This window comes from Podarcis muralis, chromosome 6 (assembly GCF_964188315.1).
Source record: "Podarcis muralis chromosome 6, rPodMur119.hap1.1, whole genome shotgun sequence".
NCBI classification, from domain to species: domain Eukaryota; kingdom Metazoa; phylum Chordata; class Lepidosauria; order Squamata; family Lacertidae; genus Podarcis; species Podarcis muralis.
The window spans coordinates 85,979,958-86,007,703 of NC_135660.1; the positions used below are offsets into that span (position 1 = coordinate 85,979,958).

A 27,746-nucleotide genomic window follows, 5' to 3' on the forward strand; every position below is an offset into this window, starting at 1 on the left:
AGTGTCTCCAAGAGTCAAATTCGCAGCACTCCACATCAGCACTTTGTGCTGTGCAGACCCTGAGCAGGGAGCGTGTGGGCCCCCGGATACCCAGGGGGGTCAAGAAGAGCTACTAAGCCTCCTGCAAGACCAAGCAAGCGAAGAACGCCAGACACACCAAGGTCTGCTCTTGCTGCCGGAGGCTCTGCGGAGTGGCCTGTGCATGCGTGCCTGAGGTGAGTGCCTCCACAAGGTGATGGTGAGCCAGGAAAGGTAGCTAGGAGGGACGGGACATCAAGAGAGGGGGCGGAACAAATGGTGGAAAGTCTGCATTGCATTGCAGCGCGCTGCCTGGCAGTGGGGTAAGGGGTTAACAGGCAAAGCAGGCGGAAAGAAGGTCTTGCACCTGTGAGCCCGAGACCCCTTTCCTCCCTAAACACTCCCGAAACCACTAAATCCAGCAGACCCTCTTTCCTACACTAGAAAAGCCAAGTCCTGCTGAAGTCCTGCTCTTGGGGACAATGACCATTACAGAGATCCCTTTTTCTTGAAGCCATCCACTCAAAATTGTCACCACCGGCACTGGCAGCTTCAGCAGTCTTAAGTTACCATCCAGGACATTTGGGAAGGCTGCCAACTCTCCCGTTCCTTTCGTGGCCTTACTAAATGTCAAAATAGATCAGCTCTTTCTCTTGGATGTATCTCAGTATACTGCACATAAGGGTGTTTCCTCCCATGTTTCCCCACTTACTAACTTATCTCACTAAGTAATACTACAGCAGAAGTTCTTCCCCGTTCCCCATGAGGTCAGGTAGTAGCACCAGTGCCTTGCCAGCTAGTTTCTGCTCATTTTCTCTATCACCGGAGCAGCTGTCCAGGGTCTTGCCAAAGTATTCATACGGGGCATTTAATTGGCACATCTGCTGCCCTTGATTTGGAGACATATACATTTGGCAACTACATGGCATGGAGTTCACACTTGCTGGATGGATCCCAGTTGGAAGGAAAAGTGTGGAAATCAGTAAATAACTCCATTCCAGAAGACATTTTGTTGACCTGTAGGGTTCTCATTTGCTCTGGCCAAGGTGCTACACAGCAACAATCAGCCTACACCTCTCACCTCAAACTGTTCAAAATGGAATTTAAAAACAGTTTTAAGATGAAGGAGCTCTAGCCCAGCCTGAGCTCTTGGGCTCAAATGAGGAATTACAGGGTGAAATGTGTTTTGTCTTTTGAGACAAGAGTAATGCTGTCCTTTGCCCTTGAAATCTAAGAATAATGAATGAAAAACCTTGCTTGCAATGGATACATTTCGCAAATCCTCTCAGTTTAATGCCTGCAATTCTGTACTTTTAATCAGAGACTGGAGAACAGATGGCAGAAACGGCAGAATTTAGATGTCCAGCTAGCTGATTTCTTCTTCTGCTTTAAATAGAAGGTGCAATCAGCTCCCTGGACAGCTAGATTCTACCAGTTATGCCATCTGTCAAAGAAGCCCTACCTATTTTGTCATGGCTGAGAGTTTGGGGTGTAATTGCCAGAACTCTCCCACATAATTGTAGAAGCAAAACTGGAAGTTCAAAGGTGGTCTTGTTTTATTTTTAACCACTTCCACAGCCTTAATTTTAATGATGGATAGCAAATGAACGTAACAAATTCATCTGTTGAATTCCCTGTCTCAGACATTCTCATCTCGCCAAGGGAAAAACTGGAAGACAAAAGGGTGAATTAGGATTGTGTGGTGAAATAATATCCCTGTGGTTTTGTTCCTACTGGTGTAAATAACTTCTGCATTAGCAAAAACAAAAGTAGTGGAAGGGGTTTTCCTATGCAATCGGTTTTTTGAGAAAAGAACTTTCTAAGTTTCAAGAGATTGTCCTATATCTATATTCAACCTTCAAAGTGTACAACAAAATACAACAGCAGATTAATTATCATTTTATTGCATTGATTATGACTAGGAATGGGTGAATAATTCCATTTTGGTTTATGTCAGTTTCTCGTTTTTCCAATCTGAGCACAGTTCTCGAAATTTCCACATCAGTTTCCATTTTTTTAAAAAATCTCATGAACATTCATCAGCATTTTAGTGCAAATTTCGCCTCGTATACACATTTTTGTATGCAATTTTTGCCTAACGCATTTTTGCAAAGCATTTTATTTTCCCTGATAGTTCTATTTCCCCAAAAATAATGCATTTTTGAATGTTATTTTCACTGATATATCCATTTTCATGCATATTTTATCTCAGTATGTGCACTTTTGTACACATTGCTTGGCTGGCGAACTGCACAGCAAAATTCGGAGACGTGAGAATTTTGAACGGTTGCATTTCTGTTCACATATTGTTTCATAAAATGTGAATTAGGCAGATTCGCCTTTGTTTGTGAACTGAATTGAACCTATGCCTACCTTGTAGGAATGTGGCACATACGTAAATAGATCCATTTCTACACAGTCTTTCAAAAATGTTGAGGTTCTCAAAGGCAAAATGCAGTATACAGAGACCAGAGCAGCTGCTAAGGAAACCAGAGAACACTGATTGGTGAGATTCTGGGAAACATATAAGAAAATTTAAATTTCCAGCGAATGCTTGTGATGCTCATGATTTGGGGGCAACGATTTGCTTACTTTAATGGAGGAACCCCTGCACAAAACCTTTGGCTAATATGGTGGATCCTTGCTTCCTGGGAGATGAGAGACAATTTCTGAAAGGATGTGAAAAATATAGGAAGGAGTGTGATGGCTGGGAGGATCACAAGAAGAGTTGTTTGCCCAGGTATGAAGTTGGCCAGTCTCTTTAGGCAGCCATATAGGGAGCAGCAGGAATAGGCCTGTAGAAGTGTGGGTACCGTTGGCATAGGGAAATGTCAGAGGGATGACCTGGGTGCTAAATTTAGGCTGTTCGGTAAGAAATTTGGGACCTCCATGGTGGCTTTCTCTAAATAGACCTCCTGTTCCCAAATAGGAGCAGTAGGGCAAGCAGAGGTTCTGATGATCAACGGATTAACAAGAAACCAGTAGTTCTAACAAGTACATTTTTTTCTGCTATTAACAAAGGAATATTCTGTGCAGGAAAGAGATTACAAGCCAGCAATGAATTTAGAACTAAAACAGAATGGAATTGGGCATTATGATAGAGAAACACTTGAAGAAGTAGTTGCAAATTAGAGAGTGGTGTGGACATTAACAGATTTTGCAGGAAAAAAACTTCCGACGAAATTGCTAAAATCTAAGCAGGCCCTGGAGGTCACACAAAAATTCCCACAGTGCCATTTCCTTGAATAAATTGGCAGCCCCCTATAGCTGCCTTGAAGTTGGGGGGGAGGGGGTAGATCTAAATTATGGTTCTGCTGAGTCAAACCTAATTTGGCTCTTGGACAAGGAGAGAGAGATTAAAAATGTCTCTTAACAATTAAACTCCCTGGGGACTCCTGGTCAAATCATCACCTTCTCTGTCTAATCTATGAGGCCACCACTTTCCTGAAGTTAAGCAGGTCTAACCTCCTGGGAACCACATGTATGACACTTCAGGCTCCATTACAGAAGAATGGGTAAAATGCAAGTGTAAGAAAATGGCCGCTTACTCAGTCTCTGGGTAGGTAGCAGTTGCGGAATTCCCCCGGCCAGCTGCAAAGAATGATGAGATAATCCACCACCCCTAGATTTCAAATTGGCCATCAGGTAGCGAGAGGGCCCAGCTATAAAGGTCAGCTGCATCCAAGTTTCGGACCATATTCAGATCCGAGAAGGAATTTCCTGCAAACAAGATTGACCCTGTTTGGAGGTTTTGCCTTCCTGATAACAAATAGTCACAACTTTTGGCAGATAAGGCATTGGGTGGAATCCTTTAGTCTAATATCGGGTCGGTGTGAAGTGGTGCATCACCTCTAATCCAAACTGGAGCGTTCGCAGGGTACTCCATTAGAGGGGTCTAGTGAGAACTCTGTCCAGAAGCCAAGCATGAGCCACCTATGTAGACCCATGTTTTGAGGAAGTCCCATAATCTCAGGCACGACCCCACTCAAACATCTGTCACCCACCTGGAGGCTGAAATTGAATATGCACCCAATGGCTGAGCCAAAGCCTACCTACAACTATAATCAATAAAAGTTGTGGCCAGTTTTAAAATCCCAGAATGTTTTCTTGTTCGGTTTGTTACACATAAACATTGCCTAGGCCCTTGCTGCCTGGGTCGGGGGTCACTGTGAGTGGGTCCGCTATAGCGATGGAGGCAAAGAGCATTTCAATGGAAAACAAGCAGAATTACATTTGAGTAGAAATATAGGATTGTGATGCCAACGCAGAAGTTTGAGAACTGTCAAAAACTGAGGCGTAGCTAATATAGTCTTAATAGGGTACCCAAATGTTAGTGAGGTGATTATGAGGAATAGGCCTAGCCAAAAGAAGCTCTATGTGCTGTTGTTGTTTTTTTAAATCAACGTAACAGAAAGGAAAGTGGACATATGCTGGACCTTTGCCATTGGGCTACTAAATGTGGAAGTTTATTGGTGCATTTTTTTCTGGTGGGTGGCTTGTCATGTGTGTGGTGATGTTTCAGTGGGTGGTCCCTTTTGCCAAATCCTTGCTTCCATTTGCTTTCCCCTAAGCACAATCTAATGGGACGTGGGTAGTGCTGTGGTGTAAACTACTGAGCCTAGGGCTTGCTGATCAGAAGGTCGGCAGTTCGAATCCCCACGATGGAGTGAGCTCCTGTTGTTCGGTCCCTGCTCCTGCCAACCTAGCAGCTCGAAAGCACACCAAAGTGCAAGTAGATAAATAGGTAAACGGCATTTCCGTGCGCTGCTCTGGTTCGCCAGAAGCGGCTTAGTCATGCTGGCCACACGACCCAGAAGCTGTACGCCGGCTCCCTTGGCCAGTAAAGCGAGATGAGCGCCGCAACCCCAGAGTCGTCTGCGACTGGACCTAATGGTCAGGGGCCCCTTTACCTTTTTCCACCCACTCAGTCATGAGCACAATATAGATACTCCGATTGTTAAAAACAAAACAAAACACCTCAGAGAAAAGCACTATCAATAACAAACCTTATTCTGTTGCAACGTAGATGTGACCTTTAAAACAAAAAAGCAGCTATGCTTTTAAGTAACAGATTTAAGTAATAACTCTGATAATATGTAAACTGATAATCAGATTACGTTTCTGCCATACAGCATGTTGTACCAACTTCTATTAAACATTGCTGAACAGATTTCTAACAATATATCTGGAACATTTATATGGTCCAGTGTTAGCAGAGAATCTTCCTTAGCTTCTTCAGCCTAGAAATTAATAAGGAGGCTTCCTGGTCCTTTCTGTCCTCCTCAGGGACATGCCACATTATCAAATTATTTGTTTTGGTTCACTTTCCAAATCTGCAGCCTACACAGTTCTCTTACTGAATAAAATCTCCTGCATACCTTATTCATCACTCAATTTCATTTGTTGTTTTGCTACATCCTTCTGTATATTATCATAATTAACAAATATAGTTCTCTGTACTGAGGTGACTCGTCTGTAGACCAGAGATCTCAGGTGAACCTCAACGAACCTCAAACATACCCAGCAGCTGGGTACCAGGTCATGAAATTCCTATTGGTGCTTATTATTATTAGTCACCCATCTCACTGGGTTGCCCCAGCCACTCTGGGTGACTCCTAACAAAATATTAAAAACACAATAAAATACTAACCATTAACTGCCTTCAGATGTCTTCCAAAAGTCATATAGCTATCTTTCTGTTTGATATCTGATGGGAGGACGTTCCACAGGACAGGTGCCACTACTGGGAAGGCTCTCTGCCTGGTTCCCTGAAACTTCACTTCTCGCAGTTGGGGAACTGCCAGAAGTGATTGCTGGAATTGGCCAAAACTGCAAAATATGCAGCCAGAATGAAAAACAGGTCATGTGCCATCATTGTTCCTTATGGTTTGCTGGGGCTAGGAAAGATTCCAGAAGCATCTGTGTGGACTGGCCCCTTTTGTCTTGAGAGAGGAAGTTGGTAGACACCTTTTCTATATATGCCAGAAGGGGGAAGGGATTAGCAAACGAAAGAAAACTCCATCGTGAAAGAGGCAACAGCTCTGTATTTAACCTAACACGAATGAGAAGTTCATTTACACTATTCTATTCTCGTACAGAAACAGCATGCCTCTTGCAGGAACCCCGGCTCCCAATAAGAAGAGAAAACCTACTAAACTCATTTTAGAACTAACCCAAGAAGGTAAGATATATGTGCACCTGAACGCAGACATAAAATCCTCTCTGAGCACTTCCTCCCTAGAGTATCTGTGGAGTGCCAAACAGAGAACAAGCATAAAAGCCCTTCTCTATGAAAATGAAGAGTCACGAGTAGTTAAGTTATGGCTTATGTAGAAGGACCACAACAGTCTCCTGCTTTCTAGAATATTTATAGAGCCAAAGGGCTCACCCCAAAGAGCCAAACTGTATGTGATGAAGTTTAGTCACATGCAGTTCGTCTCAAGTTTTTTCTTTTTCTTTTACAAGATGGAACCCACAAGCAGAAGAATGGCACAGCGAGGGACGCAATGACTACCCATATTTTCCCAGCTGAGGAGAAAATATGGATATTTATTGCGGTCTCTCACTGTCACCGGTGTTAAGTCCTTAGATTTCAAGTAGCACTGCAGCAGCAAAGGTTATTTAGATATACACTGACCAGTGCCGGATTTACGTATAAGCTAAACAAGCTATAGTTTAGGGCCCCACTTTCTCCCCCCCCCCCCCAAAAAAGTTCACTATTAATATACTACTTCTAAATTGTATTTCAGTTCAACAATAACTTTGATAAAATACATATTTTGTTATGTGTAAATGGCTTTAGATACCTATTAGGTCCATATAGCATATATTCAATACAAAAAACAGTGACAATTTGTTGTTGACAAAGGACAGCTGGACATATAAAGGGCCTCATTATCTTCAGTGGTTTAGGGCCTCATCAAACCTAAATCCGGCCCTGACACTGACATATGTGACCCTCCTGCACTACACATTGAAAACAGTATTATGCCACTTTAAACAGTCGTGTCTCGCCACAAAGAATCCTGGGAACTGTAGTTGGTTAAGGGTTTTGTGAGTTGAAAGGAGACTCCTTATTTACCTCACAGAACCACAATTTCCAGAGTTCACTGGGAAGAGGGATTGAGTGTTAAGCCACTCTCGGGATTGCAACTCAGAGAACTCTAAAAAACTATAGCTCTGTAAGCGGAATAGTGGTCTCCTCACAACTCTCAGCATTGTTAACAAACTACAACCCCCAGGATCCTTTGAGGGCATCCATGACTGTTTAAAGTCATAATACGTACAGGGGTACCTCAGGTTAAGAACTTAATTCGTTCTAGAGGTCTGTTCTTAACCTGAAACTGTTCTTAACCTGAGGCATCACTTTAGCTAATGGGGCCTCCCGCTGCCGCCACACTGCCGCTGCGTGATTTATGTTCTCATCCTGAAGCAAAGTTCTTAACCTGAGGTACTATTTCTGGGTTAGCGGAGTCTGCAACCTGAAGCGTCTGTAACCCGAGGTACTACTGTACTGCATTAGAGGTACAGTACAGACAGGGTGGTTAAGAGTCGGGAAAGAAGTTAATTGTTTAATTATCTTGCTTTGACTGGAAAACAGGCATGGCTTGATTCTGAATATCTAGTTCTTTGACTTGTTGATGGGGGGGTGCATAAATATACTTGCACAAGCAAGCCACACGAAGCTCTGATTCAGTATAGTAAATGAATGGCAGCGCCTTGGCTGAAATGCTTCAGTATTGCTTGAAACCTTGTCGCATGGCCTCCAGCATGCTGTGCACATAGTTTATCAGCTCAGCAACCACAGCAAATGACTGCTGGGGTTGGGATATGAACAGCTGTGACCTAAGAACCATGAAGGATGTTAACGGTGGCACAAGTTTTAGGACCAGGTGGCCTTCAAGTTTAGGGCCTCAAACGTATGCAGAGCTCAGACCCTGCAAGGTGAGCAAAATGGTGTTGCTCCGATAGTGTGGCATATAACTGGGCTCGTCCCAGCTCTGTACTGCGGAGACATCAACAAAATCACAGAGGTTCTGTTGTTACAGTTCTCATGGTGGATTCCTGCTGAGGAAGCAACAATTGAATCCATGAGAGGCAACTGGGATTGCTGCCTTAGAAATGAAATGTTAACAGCCTGTTTTGTTTGTTTATGTTTGTATGTGGTTGGGAAAATTAATTAAAAATATTTCCTTTTAAAAAATGGCAAAGACCAAAAATTGGCTTCTGCTGGCTTCCTTGGTGTCAGGGCTAGCGCACATTCTAATGAGCATAATCTGCCAATTTCTGTTTGGATTAGGATGGAAATCATCAAAAGTAAAAAAAAACCCCCAGAGATACAGAGACTAAGAATTCTGCTGTCAGGTGTGCAAATGCCATGCCCATTTTCACTTGCCTGAGTCAAACATCTGTTCTGACAATGACCCATAGAGATCAGTCCTTTTGCTCTGTCTTTTGACACCCGATATCTGCTGTAAACGGTGGAAGTGGACATGGCTAGAGAGTTCAGATCTCCACTTCATAGAATAAGCAACTGAGGATGACAGGTTGGCATGAAGTAATTTTAGTTTGTAGGCTAGTGTTATTGCTTCTCAAAGGTACCGCCAACCCTGCTTGATGCCGCCTGAGTGATATTGCCATTAACTGAGAAAGAATCATTTGTCTGCGGTAGCTAGTAGAGTGTAAAGATGGATAAAGTTGCAGGGTGAGTAGAACAAAAAACTGAACGTGTTCAAAACTCAGCGGTGCTTGCTAAGCAGGAAAGATAGAAGTAAACGTGGTTAAGACTCTAAAAGTCACTTCCGGGATAGCCAGAGGAAATGTCACATTGTATAGATACTTTCTTCCATTGTGGGGCCATCTCCGCTCTCCACATAATACCCCCCTTCCCACCACCTCAAACTTATTGCTTAAGCTTGGCTGGCGATGGCTTCTTTGCTGCTGCTCTTCCTCCTCCTCTCTAGCTCTCAGGTAATCTCACTCCCTTTCTACTTCTTCCTCCTTCAAAATTTTCTCAGCCTCATTCCCTTTATGTCCTCCTTTGTCCCTTACACTCCCATTAATTCTGATAGCCGGATCCAGAGGTCCTACCCTTGCTCTCTCCTCAGTCAACTGTTTGGTATTCCTGTCACTCCAGCTGTTCTGGGCCTGCCAGGGTCCCTCATCCCCTTGGCTCTGGGCTTCCCTGCTCTCTCCTGGCTTGGTCTATCCCTCGTCTTGACTCCTTGTGGTCCTCCACTTGCGCCCCAACCCCACTGCTTCTGGAACACAGCCATGGTCACCATCCCCTGGTCTTCCACAGGGGGAAAACAACACACAGTTGCTGAGGAAATAGCAAATAACAAAACTTTGTCTGTTATTTCTTATTTCCCCCTTTGTTGGAAGATCATAACAACTGATATGATATGGCAACATGTGGCTTTTCTGGTCATACTTCTAACATGAAAGAAACATGACTAGAAAAGGTACCATTGTGTGCATTACATGTACTGTAACAAACTGTTTGCAAGGACACACAATTTGACGTCAATAATGTAGGGATTTTAACAGGGCAAGATTGAGGCTTTTTGTGTGTGTCTTTTTGGCCATTCAAGACCACTATTTGTTTATTCATTTATTTACTTATTTCACTCATGTCCTTTAGCAGTAATACTTGCAAGGTAGTCTACAAACCAAAATAACAATGCTACCAATAAAATAACAAAACTATAATTGAAATCAAATTAATCAAAAGAAACATACCCGCAACATACCCGCATAGTAATATATGCTTGAGTCAGGAGAAAACATGCACAAAAGTATTGTAAAATAGATGACATTGGTGTTATTTTTCTAGAAAAAGAGGTGTTGAAACTCACAATGAACACTTCCCTCATTTTCTCAGAATGACAATGGCGCCCACCTGACAGGTGCCAGAACTGAGTTCTGCAGAGTTCCGGCTGAAAAAAGTCATTAATAACGTATTCAGAATCTATTTAAAAGCAATGAGAGTTCTCACAGAAGGGGATTCAACCATAGCAGAGCTGCTCCTGAAAAATCCCTGCCCCTTCATCTAATCTTTGCTAATAATGGGTCAGAGAGCAAGGCCTCAGCAGCTGATTTTAATGGCTGAAGTAAGTTTGTGTTTGCAAAGGAGATCCTTCAAATAATCTTTGAAAGGTTAAAACCAGCACTGAAATGACTCGTTGTTAACCAGCATAGTTGTGGTACAGAGTCAATAACTGCCTTGTTCATCTCAGCAAGCTGGAGGGCCAGAGTCTGAACCAACTGCGCTCTCCAAACTGTCTTTAAAAGCAGTTCCACTTGGAAAGCATAATTGTAGCCTAGTCTAGATGTGACCTGTGCACTGTGGAGACTGGTCCATTTGGGTGAATGGGGGCACTGCTCCATCAGTCTTGCCCTCAGCCAACTGTTACCTGTTTCTTCCAACCACTCGAAGGGATGGCACTGCCTGTCTGCTTCCTGCTCCTCCTCAGTCTCAGTACTACCTTTTATGTAACTCAACAAGGAGGAATAAGGTGACTAAATCTTGACTGTCATTGGCTCTGGTTCCACCTACTGCAGATTTATTTAAAAGGCTGTGGGGATCATACCCTGTTAGAAACAACACAGGTTAGGGCAACAACGCAGTTGGTAGGCCGCAAACCTTCAAGCAGTCTCCTCAGGAAGTGAACGCTTGAAACCTAACTGGGCGGTATTCCATATACACTCATGATACAGGTGAAATCAAAGTCAAAGTGGACTCGAATGATTTTTATCTGCAAAAAGTATCGAAAACCTGTCACAACAGGCCACTGATTGCTCCATCAGCTGCTCCCTTGGGCTTGGCTGCAATAAAACCTTCACCACTCTGAAAAAGGTCAGCTGCTTGGCACTGTGCAAATGTATGTTCCCAAGCCTACATTTTGCCAATATAATGGGAATGGAATCAATTACACAATATTTACAGAAAGGAAAGAAGGGTGCTTACCCCTACCAGCGCATGTAGATTCTCTCTTACCACCAAGGTCATTTAAGTCCTTCTTACTTATTATTAAATTATCAAGGGCCCATAATTTCCCTTCAGAGAAGGCCAATTCCGCCAGTCGTATTTTATAGGCTTTTTGTTTTTTAACTGCTCTGGTTGCACTGGTTTGGAGGAATGAAGAAAGAGGCCAAAATGTAGGTTTCTTGTAGTTGTAACGTTGTCCTTGTTGTACACCTTCAGTCATGCCACAAGAAGGGTCCAAGCTGAACCTGGGGAAGAAGATCAGCATCCCCAGGGACGTGATGCTAGAAGAACTCTCTCTCCTCACCAACAAGGGATCCAAGATGTTCAAACTTCGTCAACTAAGGGTAGAGAAATTCATATATGAGAACAACCCAGATGTGTTCACCGACAATTCTGTGGTAAGTATAGAAAAGTATAGAAATGTGTGGTCAATTGCATTTGTCCATGCTGATCATAGACGAAAAAGGATACCTAGATGGTTGCATGCTGTCAAAAGTGCCCAAAGGCAGGACCGGCTGTGGTTCTTGGTGAAGTTTGTTTTTGTGCCTATATAAAAGCTGGCCCTAATACAAATACTGATCTTCAAATTAGGTGTATACCTCCATACAAATGCATGGTAGTTAATAATAACGCTTTTATTTTGGCAGCACTGCTGCTGAATGGTTGGATATATTCGGGAGGGGGCATTTGAAATCATTTGGGAAGCAAGATGAGGCCCACAGCTCACCAGAGCGGTTTTGGGTTAGTAGGTTGGATTGAGATATAAGACATTCAAATTCCTGCTGTCAAGCTCATTTGAACAGACTCAAGCCGGTCTGTCCCTCTCATCCCTAGCCTATGGTACCTGATCTTTTGAGGATAAAATGGAACAAGGACCTCTGGTCTAGAGGATGAGGCAGAAAAGCAGGTCACCTTACTATCTCCCTCGTATATTGTTTCACCTACTTCTACAAATTGTTTGAAGCTCCAGCGGCAGTCGCTACAGGAGCTATTTCCTTGTGAGGAGAAAGTTCTGGAGATGTGTGGCATTTTTTTGGTGATATATGTTTGTTTATAAAGATACAAATTGTGCATAGAGATCTGACAACTGTGTTCCCACATGGGAGTCTAAAACAGAGCAAGGGACCCAAAAGCAAATATAATCTTCCTGCTGTCCAGCCCCTGCTAAGAACAGACCCAGACTGCTGCCTGTAGCTGAACTACAAACGATTCCCCTTGCTCTCAGGCAAGGTGCATAGAGCCTAAGGCTAGGCAAGTTATTTTAGCACCTGAGGCAGAAAATCCTGCGAGTGCTTCTCCTTGGGAGTAGAAATACAACAAAAGGAACAACAGCTGATCTTTCGTGACTCTCAAAATTAGTTGCCCCACTCTGCCAAATGTTAGGGCTGGCACTGCAACTGCAGAGGATGATTACTGTCCAGAAGCAAGAAAGCCACATCAGTTAAGAACAACAAGAGGGGAAATTTACATCATACATATATATTTTATTATACATTGTTAATATACGTGATGCTATAAAAGATTGCTTTTATTCTTGAATTTGACTCACTGTGTTTGAAGTTGCTTTTCGAAGCGTACAAAGAGAAGCACATAGGTTATAATGAAGCAAATGACCCTTCCTACCATTTTTAATATAGTCGAAATAGTTTAATAGACCCGGGGTCTGTTTTTCAACCCAAAGGGCTGTAGTTCCTCGTGGGGAGCCTTCCAGGGGCTGCATGCCAGGGGGAAATCCAAAGCATGTGCTGGATTCACATGTTGCCCTGTTCTGCATAGTGTGATATCTCATTATATTTCCTAGGTAAAGGTAAAGGTACCCCTGCCCGTACGGGCCAGTCTTGCCAGACTCTAGGGTTGTGCGCCCATCTCACTCAAGAGGCCGGGGGCCAGCGCTGTCCGGAGACACTTCCGGGTCACGTGGCCAGCGTGACATCGCTGCTCTGGCGAGCCAGAGCCGCACACGGAAACGCTGTTTACCTTCCCGCTTGTAAGCGGTCCCTATTTATCTACTTGCACCCGGGGCTGCTTTCGAACTGCTAGGTTGGCAGGCGCTGGGACCGAATGACGGGAGCGCACCCCGCCGCGGGGATTCGAACCGCCGACCTTTCGATCGGCAAGCCCTAGGCGCTGAGGCTTTTACCCACAGCGCCACCCGCGTGGGTTATATTTCCTAGACCCTCCCTATGTTTTACAGTCAAACTAAGGAAGCAAGAGATAGTGGCAGGCAGAGGCAGAGCTTCATGCTTCTTCTTAGGCCGCTGACTTTCATGTGGCAAGCAAAGAAGGTCCTAGTCTTTCTTCCATATCTAAGTGCTGGGCCTTATACAAGGGCAGCTTTCCCAAGCTACGTGCCGACCAATAATTGCTGGCCTGCCCGCAGGCCAGTGGCGTAGTGTGCAGGGGCGCAGGGGCAATTGTCTTGGGCGCAGCATTGTTAGGGGCGCAAAATTTCAGCACGCGGTGCTGCCTCAAAACAGCTGTGCGCTTCCGTTGCTGGACTCTGTTGTAAACAGCTTCTCCATGCGAACCAGGAAGTGGCCTTTCCAGACAACAGAACGACTCCTCTTTTCATATCTCTGTGGCTACAATCTCCTGGGTGACACAGATGATGCTAGGCAGTTGAATGCACATGCATACCCTGTCCATTTCCTTCCCTCCCATCCCCCCTCCGCACCTGCAAGGCCCCGGATGCTGCCAACCCACACTATGCTACAGACCGCCCTGGGACTCCCACAGGGCTTATGGGTCCAGGACAGTGCCAGAGGCTGGAGTTCCTAATTCAGGATCCCCAACACCATTAGTGGTGCATGTAGGTCGCAGACATGATCACAGATTGACTTTATTTTCAATGGCTGTTTTTTAAGCAATATTGGGGTGCATACCCTCCAACATTTCCCCAATAAAAATAGGTACATCATCATCATCATCATCATCATCATCATAATAATAATAATAATACCCAGTCCATACGACTGGGTTGCCCCAGCTTCTCTGGGTGGCTTCCAATATATATAAAAACATAATAAAACATCAGACATTAAAAAACTTCACAATACAGGGCTGCCTTCAGATGTCTTCTAAAGGCTGTATAGTTACTTATCTCCTTGGCTCGGGGGTCACATAACTCCATACCTTCCCACATTTCTCCAGTGAAAATAGAGATGTCCTACCATAGCTTTCCAATATTTCTCCAATGAAAATAGGAACATTCTAAGGCAAAGCAGGACTTTCCAGGATCAAATCAGAAACAGGGGCAGCTTCTGTAAAGACTGTCCCTGGAAAATAGGGACACTTGGAGGATGTGGGGAAGGGTTCAGGGTTCAGAATCTTAGGTGGCCTCTCACTTCTGACATAGGAGATGCAGGTAGCAATTCTGTCCCAATGAGCATAGGGAGATTTACTTCTAAATAAACATGTGCAGAATTGCAACAAAACACCTCACAGGTATTATTTTAACTTTTTATAGAAATATTACCTGCACAGGTAAGGGCAGGGTTGCTTATCATCAGCAGTATCACGGATTCCAGCCGTTAACTACCCGTGACATGCAAAAAACCCCAGATCCTTGTAGCATTCAGTGCTTGTCATGGATATATTGGGGTTTTCATTACATTGCCAGCAACTGTGAATAGTGGTTTGAGTACTGGGGAAATGTAGTTCCCAAACAATCTGGCAGGCTATTTGAGGAAAGGCGTTTGACTCCCTTATAACAACTGACTAATTACAGAGGATTTCAGCTTCCATGTACAACACAACATGGATTTGGAGAGGTCTTAACTTCCCACCGTTTCAAACTAAAGGCTCCTTTCTACGCGGGCTGAGGACAGTGACTGAAGGCGAGTGACTGTAACTCCAGACGTGTTGTTAATAACATAGACTGTAAGCATTTTGGGAAGCTCTTCATCAGGGAGGTGGAAATAGAAACACACATGGTGGTCTCAATCATTCCCTTTAGGGCACGCTGAAAAGAGCTTCATGGCATCTCCCCAACTCAGCAGGCCTCCTCCCCACAGTGACGTCAGGACCTTGAGATGCCTAGCAGTTCCATCTCCCTGAGGTGGATCGTTTTTCATTGCCTAGTTCTCCTGAAGCACATATAGAAATGCTGGAACTAAAGACAGCCCGAGTGCCTTGCGGCATCAGGAAAGTTGCCGCTATTGGGACTTCCATGTGAGGCAGCTGAAGGGCACACAAGTGGAGTTCTCTCTCGTTGAAACAGAAGGCTTGGCCTGCACCAAACTTGAAGGTGCCCTCTGGGCTAGCCAGGCTATTTGGTGACTAGCTCAAGCCACTTTGGGCAAATGTCCAAAGGTCATCGTGCCAGCCTTTAGCGTGCAGTAGACATGCAGTTCCAGTGGCTTGGGGTCATTTTGATCCTATATTAAACTGGCATTGAAAGTAACAACAAAAACAAAAGTGAAATGTATGAAAATGCCCTTTCCTGATGTCTGAAGCAGCTACTTTTTACATGAGCTGCACCACACTTGATCCTGTGTCCCACTGCAATGAGCACTGTACTCATGGGGTGATTAATACCTCACAGAACAGGAATGAGCCATACCACATTGTCACTTTGCCAGGACAAACATTTTTCTAATGCCCCCGCCAAACCGTTGCCCTCCCCATCTCTTCTACCTTTGTGTGTGTGTGTGTGTGTAAATAGAATGTGCACACATCTACCTTCTCACTTGTCTTCTTCACTAGATATCTCATCTCTCATCTCTACCATTCCATCATTCACCAGCCTCCCAAGCTTGCAGAAATATAGTTGTTTTGCACATATATTGTTTTGTGTGTGTATTGCATACATTTCTCCCCTTGGTTTCATGTTCTGTGGATGGAAGTACTCATTTGCTCACTTCCATACCATTTGCCTGTATTCAAGATATTATGAAGGGGGGAAACCTTTCAAGATTCATCAGTACCTCTTATTATTATACCCAGATATTTATTAATGGGGTCACCAATTGCACTGCCGGTATTAACCCTAAGAACTGACTTTTTGGCTTTCAAAGAAAGAACACTTTAAATGGGGTTTCTGTTCACCTGTCTGTTCAAGAATTAGAACCAGGTATATTGTTGGATTGTTGGGGGAATGAGAACTCTGTGTAAGATGATGAACGGTGTGGAAAGAAGAAATAGGTAACATTTCCCCTTGCCCTCACACAACGCTAGAACTCAGGAGCCCCTTTCAGCCACTTCATATTGTTGTTGTTGTTTAGTCGTGTCCGACTCTTCGTGACCCCATGGACCAAAGCACGGCAGGCACTTCTGTCTTCCACTGCCTCCCGCAGTTTGGTCAAACTCATGCTGGTAGCTTCGAGAACACTGTCCAACCATCTCGTCCTCTGTCGTCCCCTTCTCCTTGTGCCCTCCATCTTTCCCAACATCTGGGTCTTTTCCAGGGAGTCTTCTCTTCTCATGAGGTGGCCAAAGTATTGGAGCCTCAGCTTCAGGATCTCTCCTTCCAGTGAGCACTCAGGGCTGATTTCCTTCAGAATGGATAGGTTTGATCTTCTTGCAGTCCATGGGACTCTCAAGAGTCTCCTCCAGCACCATAATTCAAAAGCATCAATTCTTCGCCGACCAGCCTTCTTTATGGTCCAGCTTTCACTTCCATAGATCACTACTGGGAAAACCATAGCTTTAACTATACGGACCTTTGTTAGGGTTAAATAAACATGCAAGGGGGAGCCTTGGGGACCAGCACATTGTCTGCACCTGCATCACTCTCCCCTTAACTCTCTTTGAGTGGGAGGGCAAACCTGTGAACTCAGGAACCTAGGGAACTCTAGGTTCCAAAATGTGGTGGGAGCCCTGACACGATGGCTAGGAGTGTTAGTCGGCAGGGTGTAAATTCAGGCAAGACAAAAATAAGGACTTACAGTATTTGCACAATCAGTGTATGCGATCCATTGTCCCAAGATGTAGCAAATAGCCACTAGTTTGGATGACTTTAATTATTATTATATAAATTTGTGCAAGATAGGTCTCGCAACAGCTGTTGTATCCATGATCAATTGGTCCTTCAGTGAATATCTTAGTGAACAGCCCATCAATTTATCCCTTTTCTGTTGCCTCTGAACAAAACATACCTATAGCTATTGCAGACAACACACATCCATACGTCTTACCCCATTATGTCTTCATAATGCCAACATAGGTCATAATCCTGCTGGTGTCCCCAATCTCTCCCAATCATTTTTCATAATAAATGCGTTTTTCTATGTACAAACATCTAAAACAACATGATGCATCAATACCCCTTTTTCCCTTTGGCTATTTTCTGATTGGCATCGTTCGCTCATGATTTTGCAGACTTTGCCTAAAGCACAGAGAAGACTCCTCTTTGGACTTTTGTCTCTCCCTTCCACCAAGCCTGGTGTTTGGTTTTGTTAACCCTTCTTCGCTCAGCCTTTTCGAGTCACCATTCAAAGATTCCCTTCCTAATTGTACTCAGCTGAAGCTCTTCTGTCCCCAGAACTCTTGGTTTTTTCCTGAACAGCAGCTCTTGGGTCACAGCCACACTAGCTATTTAAAGCAGTGTTCCCCAACCTTGGGCCTCCAGCTGTTTTTGGACTACAACTCCCATCATCCCTCGATAGCAAGACCAGTGGTCAAGGATGATGGGAATTGTAGTCCAAAAACAGCTGGAGGCCCAAGGTTGGGGAACACTGATTTAAAGCACAACACGTTGCTTAACAAACTACAGTTCCCAGGATTCTTTCTGGGGCGTGCTTCAAATGGACGGGGGTGGGTGGGTGTGCGCAGCTGTAGGAAGGCCCCAGTGGAAGGGAATGTTCCAGTTTAGTGTACCAGATAAGCGTGTCAGATTTCAAGCAGGAAGACCCACGTTTAAATCCCTGCTCAATTATGAAGCTCTGGGGCAGTAACCAGCTCTCAGACTATCCTACTAACATAGTGGTTGTAGACCCCCCAAGTGTCCCTATTTTCCAGGGGCAGTCCTGGATTTACAGAAGCCAGTTTCTTATATGATCCCGGAATGTCCCGCTTTCCCTTAGGATGTCCCTATTTTAATCAGAGAAATGTTGGAGGGTATGAAACATCTGAAGGCAACCCTGTATAAGGAAGTGGGGTTTTTAAATGCTTAATTATTATGTTTTTATATCTGTTGGAAGTCCCCCAGAGTGGCTGGGGCAGCCCGATGGGCGGCGGGGGTAATAATAATAATAATAATAATAATAATAATAATAATAATAATATACTATTATTGAATCAACCATCCCTATTTTCATTGGAGAAATGCTGGAGGGTGTGCAAGCAAAGAATATGTTCTTTTAAATATCCCCAGGCCAGAAACTAAACAACTGTTTCAAGGACAGGTGAACAGGACTGCGTCCGTACAAAGATGCAGAGAACAAAATTAAGGAAGTTGTTTACCAAGCCATATACAGTATATCTCACTGAATGAGACCTCCAACTACCATATGATATCCCCAATGACTTAGGAGCACAATTATGTGGGCATCTCCATTTGTTTGATCACCTCCATCCTTCCCTATATTTTGATCTTCTTGTGACAAGGCTGGTAAACTTGTCACCCTTCAAATAGACTTCACCTTCCATCCTCCTTGACCACTGGCCATGCTGACTGATGCTGCTCTGTGCAGCAGGAATATGTGGTCAAAAGAGTTTCTTTACTATGTACCTAGGAATTAGGATTGTGGTGTATGGGACGTTTTGTGATTGGGCTAGACAGAGGCTACAGTATTGATGTTATTGTGCAGTTAGATCAGTGCCCAGGGATTTCCTCTTCTTCACTCTTATCTACCCACATCCCCTGCTCAGTCTGGCTTTCCATTCTCCTTGTTGAAGGCAACCACCAAACTTTTGAGCTGTCTGTAGAAAATCCAGGTGGTGCATGACTGGATCTCAGTAACTGAAATGCACTGGATGCGTCTCGCTGCATGCGCACTTTCTATTTTGTACCTCAAGCACCACTAAATACCACCAGTTTATGTGCATGCGATTGTTTCAAATTGTGGGCCTAGCCATTCTTAGAACAGCTCGGCATTTCAGAGGATCAATTGTGGCTTTGTTAAGAGTGGGTGCTTTTTGCTAGCACCTTTTGCTGGATAATGGGACACGGGTGGCGCTGTGGGTTAAACCACAGAGCCTAGGGCTTGCCGATCAGAAGGTCGGAGATTCGAATCCCCACAACAGGGTGAGCTCCCGTTGCTTGGTCCCTACTCCTGCCAACTTGGCAGTTCGAAAGCACATTAAAGTGCAAGTAGATAAATAGGTACCACTCCTGCAGGAAGGTAAACGATGTTTCCGTGCACTGCTCTGGTTCGCCAGAAGCGGCTCAGTCATGCTGGCCACATGACCCGGAAGCTGTACGCCAGCTCCCTCGGCCACTAAAGCAAGATGAGCACCGCAACCCCAGAGTCGGTAACGACTGGACCTAATGGTCAGGGGTCCCTTTACCTTTACCTTTGCTGGATAAACACAAGGCTGGGGCGCCCACAATTTTGGTAAGCGCTTGCAGGGACTTTAGCCTGGCAGAAGAGGAAGCAGATGCGAGGGAGGGAAGCAGCCCAGATGGTTCTTGGCGGATGGAGTTTAGTGAGAAGCTGTGCTGAGGAATTGCCCACCTGCAGACGTAGGCATCATCGTCACATGTTCACCCTTCAAGCAGTCTGGCCTCCTGAACTCAGAAACCAGTTGCGGATTTCAGTTCGCATTTGTGCCGCTCCATGCTTCCCAGTTTAGTACGGGAACAGACAGCCCTACCAGCCACAGCCTCCAGCTCCAGGCAGCATCAGAGATGAAACCTTCCATGACTCAGATTCTCTTCCTCTCTTCCTCTCTCAACCCCCAATCCCATATTTCCTAACATTCAGAGGGAATTCATTCTCCTTGTTCTTAAACTGGGAAATTTATATAGGCAAGGGAAGGAGATTCCCCAGAGCTCTGTCAGTTTAGTTTGCTTGATGGCTCTGTGCCCAGACTGCAGATTGGATGACCTGCCGTGAAGCCCTGGCGACTGCAGCTGAATACATGGAGTGGAGTGTTAGATAATTCTACACTCAGCCTTGTGGGGTTTTCACTTCTTCTCTCCTATATTTAGCTGACCGAACAGCTGGCCTTGGAAGCCTGTTTACAGCCTGGAAAGCTTCTCATCGCCAAACAGTGCTGCATGTAACAGGCAAGCAAAGTGCTTGACCCTTTAAAAAAAACCAATGTGGGGTTTTGCTAGGATCCCTCAGAGGTGATTTTGCAGGTGGACCCAGCGGGCCTTGCAATTCTGCAGTCATGTGCCTTTGCTCAACAGAACCTGTGTAGTTGCTTTTATCTCTCTGTTTTATGATTTGCACAGGCTGCCTATGTGATTCCTTAATTTTTTCCTGCAAAATGTATTTAGTGAAGGCAAATACAGTGGTACCTCGGGTTACATACGCTTCAGCTTACACACACTTCAGGTTACACACTCTGCTAACCTAGAAATAGTGCTTCAGGTTAAGAACTTTGCTTCAGGATAAGAACAGAAATCGGGCTCCGGCGGCACAGTGGCAGCAGGAGGCCCCATTAGCTAAAGTGGTGCTTCAGGTTAAGAACAGTTTCAGGTTAAGTACGGACCTCCAGAACAAATTAAGTACTTAACCCGAGGTACCACTGTAGCAGGATAATATCAACATCATCTAGTTAGTGCACAGATTGCCTGTTGTTGGCAAAAGTCAAAATGACTTGCTGGGATTAGCTACACGGAGAAGGAAAAAACCTGCAGGAAAAAAACGCCCAACAAATCTGCACACAAATGGCATAGCAAGGTGTTTGTTTTTAATCATGGGGTGAAGAAAGGCACCCTGCTGATCAACCTCTCTCCATGCTATTTCTACAATTTTCAGAATTGGTGGAGGAGGTTCCCTTAGATATCAGTTAAGCTGGCGCCAATCAATGTCATACACTTGTATGGATTTTCTTCCCACACCCAACTCTAAGTTTGTAGGTAAACTTGACTATGTCAAGTTTAAAATTGCAGGTAGGCTTGGTAATTTTTGTTCCTTTTCTAGCAGGTCTCCTCCTGCTGCTATGCATGTTTGTGTCTTAGTTGTGCCTTTTACCGCCCATTACATCTTGAGTGCTGCCCTAGTATTGCAACAAGGGGCACTTTGTCCTAACAATCTAGTTCTCAGAACCTAAATTATTATTATTTCTTAATTATCATCATTATTATCAATTAAATTTGTATCATCTGAATATCACAGGGCGGTTCACAATGTAAGTAAACCTAGCAAAGATACAGAGACTCTTACCAGCAGCAATTCTCACTGTTGCTCCTTTCTAATATTTTATTTTATCTAAAGAATTTATATGCTGCTTAACTACAACACTCTCTAAGCGGTTTACAAAGATAACCTTGAGGCCACCCAACCAGCCCTGCCAACGCATTTACACCTATGGCATAACTGCTCACAGGGAGGATTTGATTTAAACCAAATCAATTTAAATCACGATTTAAATCACTAGCTAGTAAGACTTGATTTAAATAATTTTTTACAGAAAGACTCATTCTTTCTGGTATAATCTTGATATTTACAAGCAGATTAAGGTTTCATTTTTGGAATAATAAATTTTCAGAGTAGTTTTTACAGTTACAGTATATAAAAATTACTGATTTGGTTATACTATTAGAAATACATAGACTGATAGCTATGAAATTATTGGGAGGGTTAATAAGTTAACTGTATATCATTGAACAATTTTTCTGCTGTACTTCATTGGAAGGAGAAAAACAATCATTTCCTTAATAACAATTTAAACAATTTATTTAACTAAAACAATAACATTATAGCATATGTATCCATATTTGTTAACTGATGTGGTTAAGCAATTTTTTAAAAACCCACAAAAAATCTGGACTGAGTTTTAGCACATATGAAAAACTTGAACAAATCCTTATTTCCTGATGAATAGTATTTGGACTATAATGTAACTTAAATAGAAAACTTTCTTTAGAAAGATTTTTCCTCCAAAAGCACTTTATTTTGAAAATCCAATTGACATTAAAAAAAATTTGATTGATTTTTGTTAGCTGGAAATAGGTGTAATGAATCGTCACCTTGACATTCACACTTCTTTCTTTCTTTCTCTCTCTCTCTCTCTCTCTCTCTCTCTCTCTCTCTCTCTCCCCCCCCCCTCCTCCCTTCCAGGATCATTTTCAGAGATTCATCCCACCTGGGGGACACTACGGAGTTGATTCTCACGGTTATTCACACAGCGGTGGGAGGATGGTGGGCGGTGTAACTGTAGGGCAGTATGGATCCAGTAAACTGCAATACCCTCCTGCTCCTCCTCCGAAACCTGGGAGCAAAGGTGGAGCTGGAGGAACAGGAGGAACAGGAGGAGGCCACACCGAGGGATCTGCCGGCACAGGAGGAGGCGTGGATGGTAGCGGAGGAAGTGACACCACTGGCGGGAAAGGCAAGTATCTGTGAGCACACACACACACACATACAAGTTTAAGCGAGGAAAGATGCCATGGTTTGGGGGCTATTGCTCCAGAGATCGAAATACGTGTTTCAGTTGTAAAGGTAAAGGTAAAGGTACCCCTGCCCGTACGGGCCAGTCATGTCCGACTCTAGGGTTGTGCGCCCATCTCACTTAAGAGGCCGGGGGCCAGCGCTGTCCAGAGACACTTCCAGGTCACATGGCCAGCGTGACGAAGCTGCTCTGGCGAGCCAGCACCAGCGCAGCACACGGAAACGCCGTTTACCTTCCCGCTGGTAAGCGGTCCCTATTTATCTACTTGCACTTAAGGGTGCTTTTGAACTGCTAGGTGGGCAGGAGCAGGGACCGAACTACGGGAGCTCACCCTGCCATGGGGATTCGAACCGCCGACCATGCGATCGGCAAGCCCTAGGTGCTGAGGTTTTACCCACAGCGTCACCCGCGTCCCTAGCGTCACCCGCGTCCCTAGCGCCACCCGCGTTCAGTTGAGCAAGAAGCAATCCACATCCTGCCTTCTGCATTATCTTCCCCAAAATCTGGATACCCCTGACAGTCATAAAATATTCAATTGTTTATGCTTCCTGGTCCATTTCAGCACCATGGAAAGATGGGTTGGGTATAAAAAATAAAATTATTATTATTATTATTATTATTATTATTACAGTATTATTATTCCTACTACTAACTTATTCCAGCTGCATCCAAATAAATGACAATGTGGCACTCTGGTAAATTCACGCAGAATGGCACAACTTGCTTAATTTATTCTGAATGGAGGCTTTCTGATTCTTTGGTACAGAATTTGGATTTTGTTTGAAGCAACCTACTGTCACCTTTTGACTTTATAATTCATAACATTTATTTGCCCCACTGGCATTCTTTTATGTGTTCCTCTTTGTTGCCTTTAAAAAATGACCTAAATAATCTGTTGTTGTTGTTATATTTCAGGTGACGGCAAAGGTGGAAGTGGGAAACATGTCTCCATTTTTAAGACCTACATCTCTCCATGGGAAAGAGCTCTAGGCATGACCCCACAAGAGAAAAGTGAATTCACAATTGACCTCCTTTCTTATGGCTCCAAAGCAGACCTCTGCCATTATAAATCTTTCAACAGGTAAGGGGAAACTTTTGATATATTGGTGGAGGCTGACAGAGGATGGTAAGTAAGATTATTGTGAGTTAAACGGAAAATGGATTTGATCTGGAGCTTCAGCAAAAGGAAGTAAGACTCTCATATTAGGAAAAAGACCTTTCCCCTTAAATGCAAGGGAAATGAGCTGTTTGGTTATTAGGGAAATAATACTGCGAGTACAAGACAAAATAGCAAAGGTCTGTTGATACTGGAAATCCCTGTTCCCTGCTAAGACTGAAACAGGCTCTGGTTCCACCCATTGTGTGAAGCCAAGGGGTAGACCTGAACCCCATGCAAAATGGCATTTTGGTTTCTTCCAAATCGATGATCCTATAAACTGTGAAGGGCTAAGCAGAGAAGATGCAGAGAGTACACACACGAAGAAAGATGGACACTGATGGAGTTGTTACAAGGAAAACTGTGCAACAAGTGGCAGGGGAGGGGAGGGTGCGTTGAATGTGGACGGTACGACAGCAGGGAAAGATATTTGATTGTTTGTTTATTCAGTTTCTATACTGCCTTTCATCTGGGGATCACAGGGCTGATTACAGAAGCATACTTGGGGGGGGGGGCACATGCGAAACTGGCCTCCACTGGGGGCATAGGCCCAGGCCTCCCTCCAAGGAGTCACCTATCAGACTGTGGAGAGTGTGACGCATATGTGTGTGTGCTGTCGTGGCACACACACATAAGATAAGGTTCCCGTCTGTCTCACACTGTGGCACAAAGGCGTGTGGTAAAGTGATTTTTTTAAGGGAGAGAGTGCCGATACAGCCCCTTGCCAAGCTTGCAAAGGACCCTAGGTACACCTCTGGTGGTTAACAGTATAAAAACACAAAAAATACGTAACATAAAGGCAAAGGTAAAGGGACCCCTGACCATTAGGTCCAGTCGTGGCCGACTCTGGGGTTGTGGCGCTCATCTCGCTTTATTGGTCGAGGGAGCCAGCATACAGCTTCCGGGTCATGTGGCCAGCATGACAAAGCCGCTTCTGGCGAACCAGAGCAGTGCACAAAAATGCAGTTTACCTTCCCGCCGGAGTGGTACCTATTTATCTACTTGAACTTTGAGGTGCTTTCAAACTGCTAGGTTGGCAGGAGCTGGGACCGAGCAACGGGAGCTCACCCTGTCGCAGGGATTCGAACCGCCGACCTTCTGATCGGCAAGCCCTAGGCTCTGTGGTTTAACCCACAGTGCCACCTGCATCCCAAGGTAAAGGTAAAGGGACCCCTGACCATTAGTTCCAGTCGTGACCGACTCTGGGGTTGTGGCGCTCAACCACCACAAACAGTTTAATTAGACAAAAGGGAAGATGAAGTCCCCCCCCCCAAAAAAAAACATGTAACAAAGGCGCCAAGCAACTCTCCCTTGGGAGAGCATTGCTTTTCCTCAATTAACCGGAAGCAGAATTAAAACAATGATTCCACAGGGCACGATACCATGTTATATTATCTGGCAAGGCTTGTCCCCTTGGCCAAATATCATGTGTACTCAGAAGTAATTCCCATTCAGAAGAAGTCCTCTGCTTCTTCCTTCCAGTTTCAACCTCTAGTTGCTTTCTGTTCAGCACCGTACAGCAGTAGTAATTAATTGTCCCACAAAGCATTTGTTTCCTTTTCCCATGGGGGCAGGGGAGGCTTTCATTTCTACGTAATTAAGGGGAAGCTCATCCCTGCACACATCTTGAGTGACCTAGAAAGCAATGAGAGAGAGAGGAACTCAGTGAGGACACTTCTAACGAAAGGTACAGTAGCCCTGAAAGGCCTCAACAGCACTTTGCCAATTCAGACTAGACCAGCTGGTGCCGCAACTGCATTTTAAGTGGGGGGAAGTTTGCCATGAATTGGGTCTGTAAAAAGATAGCAGGACCACACACAGAGAGAGACACAAAAAGACTGGAAAGCTAAGGGTTGACAATAGCATCATCAGACTTCTCTGTAAAAGGTGAGTGGATGAAGGGGCAAATCAGTTTATATTTGTTACAAAGCTCTGGTCTTCTAGGATGCAGTCATGTAGAAGACATGGGGTAAGCCAGACTGGTGTTCTACTGGGCACAACCACCTTCCCTTTTAAATAAAATTCTGATTGTTTAACATTATGATCAAACACAAACTGTATTGTGACATTATTATTTTCTGATTATTGTTTTCTTCAACACTTTGAGATGAAGCCTGCAAACCAGGTCTCAATACATTTATTAACAAAGATTTTGTCTCCATGTTGATTTGTTCATACTTCCCTATTTTGGAATGTCTTTTTTTAAAAATAATAATAATTTTTATTAAGTACAAATTAGAAAACATACATATTTACAACAAAAGAAAATACAAAGGAAAAAGAAAATACATATAACCAAGGGAAAAAATTAGAGAATACTTTGCCTCTTTTCATATTTACAGTTATTTATACCTCTATAAAATGCTATTCACAATAAAGGAGTGAAATGAAAGATAAGATATCAGAAAAAAGAAAAAAAGAACAAAGAAAAAATAAAGAATAAAAGAAAAGGATCATAGGTGAAAAATTTTAAAAGTAGATAAGTATTCACTATACATAGCTGTTCCCCATCTATATTTATATTCAATTGTATAATTTCATATTGTCCTTGTCCTTGTTTTTTTTTTTTTTTTTTTTGGTAGTGTGGAACAGACAAGGGGTTTTTCTGCCCACCGTGTCTCCATTCCAAATCACCCGATTATGTGTAGCTGTTTCTCATTCCCCTGCCCTTCCTTTCCTCTCCAGGGTTCAGACATGTTTTGCTTTGGATAGCTGGGAAACAAAGCTAAGCATCTTCATTATCAAAGTAGTGGCTGGGTTGGCTTTGTCCCTGGGTCACGTATAACTAGGGCAGGCATAGGCAAACTCCGGTCCTCCAGTTGTTTGGGACTGCAATTCCCATCATCCCTGACCACTGGTCCTGTTAGCTATGGGTGATGGGAATTGTAGTCCCAAACATCTGGAGGGCCGGAGTTTGCCTATGCCTGAGCTACGGCTTCCCTATGCACTGAACTGTCCCTGGTGCTGAGGCCAAAACCTTGATTGCCAATTCTACTTCTCCCTAGGACTGCAATGCCTTATGGGGGATATGAGAAGGCAGCCAAGCTGATGACCTTCCAAATGCCCGAATTTGATGCTGGCCCTTTGGTACCTGAACCTATCATTGTGTGCAACCAAGAAGTCACCAATAGACCGTCTTTCAACAGAACCCCGGTACCCTGGCTGGGGTCTGGAGAGCCTACTGAATACACCATTGAAGTGAACGTGCCAGTTGCAGGTGAAACAGAAGAATTATAGAACCTTCCTTTCCCGCCCCCTCCTTTCTGCATCTGCCCACATGCAAGTCTGTCACAAGGAGCTGAAAAATGCACTTCCAGTCCCAGAGATTCCTAATCTTTGTCCTTAGAACAGCCAACTTCCCACTAGGTTCTCAAACGTATCTTTGCTGTGGTATTTATCCATATCAGAGGTAGAAGAAGGAAAGCACTAAAGTAGGAAAGAAGAGAGAGAGATGGTGTGGGGAGGGGGAGATAAATGACTTATATATCTGCCCTCCAAAACAAAACAAAGGGACAGTCTTGGAATGTTTAAGCTGCCTGCCTGCTCTGTACCGGGTTTGATCCTGTTTTATCATTTGGCGAAAACAAATAAAGCATCTAGAAAGAAGACAAGACTCTCTAATCTTTGTTTCATGTTCACAGTTTATTTAAAACATCCACATCCTACTTTACATTGAGGGGGTGGGGGGAATCTAACAGGGTACAAAGAACCTACCATTCAGCGTTGCCATGATCTAAGGTTGCCAAATATATTTGTGGCTCTGGCATGTAAGGATGCACCAATCCGACTGGCACCAACAACCGGTTCAGTTGCGCATCAACTACCAATAGGTAGCTTTTGAAGTTGTGCAGCTCTTGTGGAATTATGCTGCTCATCTGCTTAGCAGTGCAGGAAGAAATTTAAACCTTTTACTCATCAACTTCCTGTTTGACCAGCCACAGTCTAAAGGCTCTTCCACGCAATGGCTGGATCCATAGTGCAGTTGCAAGGTATTGCTGTACTAGGTTGTTGTTGTTTTTTACAAATGCAATTGCTGCTCATTTTAAAAATATATATAGCCATTTGGTTATTGAGAAT

The 27,746-nt window shown here is 44.0% G+C and overlaps 1 protein-coding gene across 1 annotated transcript; it reads left to right on the top strand.

Moving 5' to 3' along the window:
- Window positions 1-27,271, top strand: MYOZ1 (myozenin 1). Its single transcript, XM_028729029.2, has 6 exons — window positions 1-215; window positions 6,117-6,199; window positions 11,225-11,406; window positions 22,183-22,453; window positions 23,429-23,594; window positions 26,675-27,271. The coding sequence occupies exons 2-6, from the start codon at window positions 6,124-6,126 to the stop codon at window positions 26,904-26,906; spliced, it is 927 nt and encodes a 308-aa protein (XP_028584862.2). The 5' UTR covers window positions 1-215; window positions 6,117-6,123; the 3' UTR covers window positions 26,907-27,271.
- The last annotated feature ends 475 nt before the right edge of the window (window positions 27,272-27,746 follow it).

Coding starts and splice junctions, on each gene's coding strand:
- MYOZ1 (XM_028729029.2), top strand. CDS start 6,124: ATGCCTCTTGCAGGAACCCCGGCTCCCAATAAGAAGAGAAAACCTACT. Junction 6,200..11,224: donor TTTAGAACTAACCCAAGAAG/GTAAGATATATG, acceptor GTACACCTTCAG/TCATGCCACAAGAAGGGTCC. Junction 22,454..23,428: donor TGACACCACTGGCGGGAAAG/GCAAGTATCTGT, acceptor GTTATATTTCAG/GTGACGGCAAAGGTGGAAGT.